Source organism: Vespa mandarinia, chromosome 2 (assembly GCF_050613455.1).
Source record: "Vespa mandarinia isolate Hongniang chromosome 2, ASM5061345v1, whole genome shotgun sequence".
NCBI classification, from domain to species: Eukaryota; Metazoa; Arthropoda; class Insecta; order Hymenoptera; family Vespidae; genus Vespa; species Vespa mandarinia.
Genome location: NC_140811.1, coordinates 4,680,001 through 4,685,000, shown reverse-complemented (window position 1 = coordinate 4,685,000; position 5,000 = coordinate 4,680,001). Strand labels below are relative to the sequence as shown.

The following is a 5,000-nucleotide window of genomic DNA, read 5'->3' as shown; positions in this document are numbered from 1 at the left end:
TTTGCCTTTCGACGTTCTTTTTATGCACCTTCCAAATAGTATATTACCTTGTGCACAGACGCCCGTCTATCGTTATCGTATTATTGCGTTATGCACTCGGTATCTCTGGCAAAGACGATCCGAACTGAGTTAGTTGGCAGAAGATTTGATAAGAATTCATTTCTTTTTTTTTTTTTGTTATTTTTAAGAAAAAATGTTTTTGCTTTTAGTATGATTGGTACTTGAATTATAATAGATCAATGACTGGAAAGACTTACAGTTTTTGCACTTGCATTTCTTGATCAGTGTCTCGTCTTTAATATCATCGTGGCATGCTTTGCAATAGAACCACGCCCTGAAAATTGAATGGAAAGAGAGAAGATATTAAATTTGTCAGATTTTATTTTAAAATAATTTTTTGTTGTAGATTAATCTTGTTTTTTTTTCTTTTTTTTTTTTTTTTCTTTGTTTTCTTTTCGTTGGATCAAAAATTGTCATTTCAATTAGTTTCGATAGAACTGTATTATAATTTTTTTTTTATATTTAGAGAAAAAGAACAAAAAAAAAAAAAAAAGAAAAAAAGAAAAATAGAAAGAAAAAAGAGGAAAAGAAAAGAAACTTTCGAAGTAACTTACCGCTTGACTTCGTCCGCGGATTGAGCAATAAAGAATCCCTGAGTATTTGCAGCGATCTTGGCACCACGTGGATTGATCGAGATCTTACTGTCAACGCCTCCTTCGCCCTTGATCTCAATCGCCAGCAGGAGTAGTTTCAGTTTCGTGAAGCACAACCTATGATACGTTTACGCGTAATATTTGTCCAATTTTTTTGCCCATTCATAAAGCACACTTTTCAAACAAACAGCTATATTATATCTATCGCGAAACATCGACTGGATGATTACTTTGCGAACAATATATTTTTAAGCGAGTTGGTACATATAATATATATATATATATATATAAGCGAAAGAATCTACAAGGTGATCCATTTGAATGGAAACGAATAAAATATTTCAATTTTTAACTAATGTTTTTACTCTCACAACGAAATTGTTCTTTTTAAGAGGCACCTCGTAGATTACATGCCACTTATACAAAACACAATGAAAATGCACTCGTCAACTCTAAATAAATGATTCGTATAAACGACACGGAAAAGCGTAAGAGACACGATCGATGCCAGCGAGTCCCAGTTTCATGATTCATATATATGCATGCATGTATATGTATATATATGTATGTATGTTTGTATGTTTGTATGTATGTATGTAATGAATGTATATACATGTATATACCTACTTAAGTCTGAAAAAGAAAAAAGAGAAAGCAATTAAAAGGATGACTCGTACAGCATCGATCGTTACTGTCTCTTCGCTGTAATAATGAGAGGACAGTGAAACTTTCGTTGATATCATCGATTTCTTTCTTTTTTAGAATCTCCAAGTTGAGATCGTGTTTTTGTAATAAAATAAAAATATTAGAAAAAAAAAAGAAAAAAAAGAAGAAACATAAAACACAAAAAAGAGATAAGAGAAGAGACGTTTCTTTTCCAACGAGTTTCAATGTCCGTACGACGATCATATTCGAAAGTCTTTTTTTAATTATGCTTTGAGTAGAATCACTCGACACTATCGATAGGGAGCCATCGTATAGACGCCTATTGGATCAGAAATTTTCTCAAAGAAACATCTAGATCAACGGTACGCAAATTATGAGTCTTGATATTAAGGTTTTGAAATTTTTATGAATTCTAGATACGTATAATAATAATAAGATTTCCAAATAAAGATAAAATCACGCAGATATACAGATTCGCGAAATCTTCATGAATTTTTTTCCATAGAAATAATTACATTTTTCATTTTCAAAAGAAAATAAATATTATATTATTACCATCCTCTTTCATACAAACATATATTCACTAATACAAAAATAAAAAAAAAAAAAAGAAAAAATATTAAAGAGGGTTCTCGGGATTTTCATGAATCTTATGCATACAAATAATCACATTTAAAAGCAATACATACCTTCGTTTTATTTCAAAATTAAAAAGAAGAGAAAAAGGAATGTCTTTATTGCTTTATATTTTATATTCGCCAAAAAAGAAAGGAAGAGAAAAGAAAAAAAAAAGATGTAAAGCTCGCGTAGAATTTCTGTCCATAAAAAAGATGATGATCAATTATAAATAATTTGCGCACCACTGGCCTAGACTCTCGATCCCTTTGCGATTAAAGTCGAGTCAACCCTTTTTCTCTGTCGCGTACGTATGTATGAAAGTATCTAGATATGTACATATGCATGTACGTATCTATGTATATACATATATACATACCAGTTTTTCACATAAAACGCTACGATTCGCCATTATTCTGAAACGAGAGTAGGTAACAACTCAGAGATCGTAAAAAAGAATGAAAGAGTAACGTCATACCTTATAATACGTCATCGTAAAGGAAACATAACTGCTCGTTAAAGAATTAATGTAAGTCGTGCGGATAAAGAGTGCGAAAGATCAACAACGTGTACATATATTACGTAGCTACATGTGTATGTGTATTTATATGAATGAATAAATGTATGCGTGTATATATATATATATATATATATTTATATATACATACATACACGCATATACGTATGTAAATAAAAGAGAAAAAGAAAAGAAGACAGAAAGAAACAACAAACAGAAAAAGAAAAAGAAAAGAAGGAGAGCTCATTACAGAGAATTGAATTATAATTTGTAAAATTGTATGAAGATATATACATATATATATATATATTTTTTTTTTTATTCTTCTTACAACATACGTTACATGATATAACAAGAAAATTAGGCAATTTTGTACTTATAGGCGAATTAATACTCTGTAATGCGTCCTCGGGTAAATATAACAAGAGAAAGAAAGAGATAGAGAGAGAGAGAGAGAGAAAGAGAGAGAGAGGAAAAAAGAAAGAGAAAGAGAGAGAAAGAGAAAGAAAGAGAGAGAGAGAGAGAGAAAGAGAGAGTGAAGAAAAGCATTCGTCATGCAAAAAAACGGGGATGGTAAGCCACATAAATGACATTCTTGCCAAAGCGCCATGCGAGCGAATTGAAGAAGGGGTGAGTGGTGAGGAAAGGGGAATGCAGACTACAGGAACAATTAGGAACGTTGAACAACTACGACAATGGAATCGTCATGCGAATGTATAACGAAGGATGTGCTGATATTTGTGCTACTATAGTTACTACTATTACAACTACTATTAATGCTACTAGTAGTGGTGATAGCGGTGGTGGTGATGGTGGCGGTGGTCGTGGTGGCGCACTTCTAATCTACTCTACTACTATTTCCTAATATCGCGCTCGAGAAACTCGAGAGAAACTGCTACTATATATACTAGGCGAACTCGTCGTGATGTATAAGAAAAAAAAAAAAAACAAAAGGAAAAAAAAGAAATGTAAATAAATACATAATACTAGATTAACGAGCAAGAGCAAAGAGAAATAAAACTATTTTACATTTACTATTATACATTAAAGTGAACTGATAGACTACTCGATTTATATATATATATATTTGTGCGTATTTTATACTACGACAATTTCAACGATTTTCAAAAAAATTTTCCAAGTTGTGTGTTGCTATAGTATATAATTAATTTATACATATATATATACATATATATATATATATATATATATATATATATACATATATATAAGGAGAAAGAGAGATAGATAGATAGACAGATAGATAGATAGATAGATGGAGAGATAAAGAGAATAATAGTTATCATAATAATGAATCATAAAATCGGATTCAAAAGATTTCAAGTTCGAATATGATAATACAGGACAAATTTTTAGGATCAATGGTGGACGATAATCAGATTGTTGGTTGTTGCCATTCCTTTCGGATGGGTTGAGGAGGAGCTAAAAGTATATATTTACGGAGAAAACATATGGTATATATATATATTTTTTTTTTTTTATACGTACGTATAAAATAAAACTACGCGTCTATGGGAAACGAATTTTCTTATGCTACTTTGAGGAAGAATAATAATGGATACGAATGTCGATCCATAATAGTCGTCTGGCTGGTTGTCGAAACAAATGTTGTTAAAGTTGAATTTTATTTTCCATTTCCTATATAAATATTTATATTCATGTATTTATGTATATAAAAATCTGTTTCGTTCTGATATGCGAAGAACGTAAGAACATAGTAGACGTATACGTATAACATGAATGTCTTTAGAATTTATTATTTTTATTTTTTTTGTTTTGTTTTATTCATTTATTTATTTATTTATTCAATTTAACAATAATCGAGATATATATATATATATTAATTTCATTGAAATGTTCTATTCTTCGATTAGCATGCTCGTTTCGTGCGAATTCTCCTTTCTCGCAGTACTCCGAGTCTCGATGCGAATTATTTTCGATGATCTAAGCGTAACACATCGCATTCACCAACTAATCTGACGATCTAAATTTCTACGTACGTCCGTTCGATATACGTGATAAAGGAATAGTGAGATTTTTTGCGAATAATTTTAGCACTTTAATTCTTTTTCATTTATATATTTCTCTATTTGTACGTTTCTTTTTACTTTATCTTTTCTGTTTTTTGTTCGTTCTTTTTTTTTTTCTTTTCTTTTTTTTTTTCCTTCCTTTTTAATCTTTCCCTCGTTTCCTTTATCGCGTTTCGAAGAATTATTAAATGAAATTCACGTGTCGAGCTCTCGTGATTCTATATTAAGTATATAGGCGCGAATAATAAATTTCATAATCCATACGATGCACGTCACAACGAAAAAATTTCTTTTATCATATTCTCTACATACATAGTATAAACAGCAGCTTGCATGCTCGTATCAAAAGAAGAAGAAGAAGAAGAAGAAGAAGAAGAATAAGAACAACTTGAGGAATGCTCGCGTTCGTTAAAAGAATATTAGAGAGTAATGCTACATAGAAATATAAAAGACACACGCTATAACAATAATATAGTATGTACTGTACACTTTCGGAAA

At 30.5% G+C, this 5,000-nt stretch overlaps 1 protein-coding gene across 11 annotated transcripts in view; it reads right to left on the bottom strand.

Moving 5' to 3' along the window:
- Nucleotides 1-5,000, bottom strand: part of slo (calcium-activated potassium channel slo) — an 83,737-nt gene that overhangs the window by 28,343 nt on the left and 50,394 nt on the right. For all 11 annotated transcript variants that reach the window (XM_085664782.1, XM_085664785.1, XM_035861623.2 and 8 more), the window contains exons 12-13: nt 615-770; nt 258-334 (exon numbers count right to left, since the gene is read on the bottom strand). In XM_085664782.1, the coding sequence (XP_085520908.1) occupies nt 258-334; nt 615-770 (233 nt within the window). The remainder of the gene's footprint in view (nt 1-257; nt 335-614; nt 771-5,000) is intronic.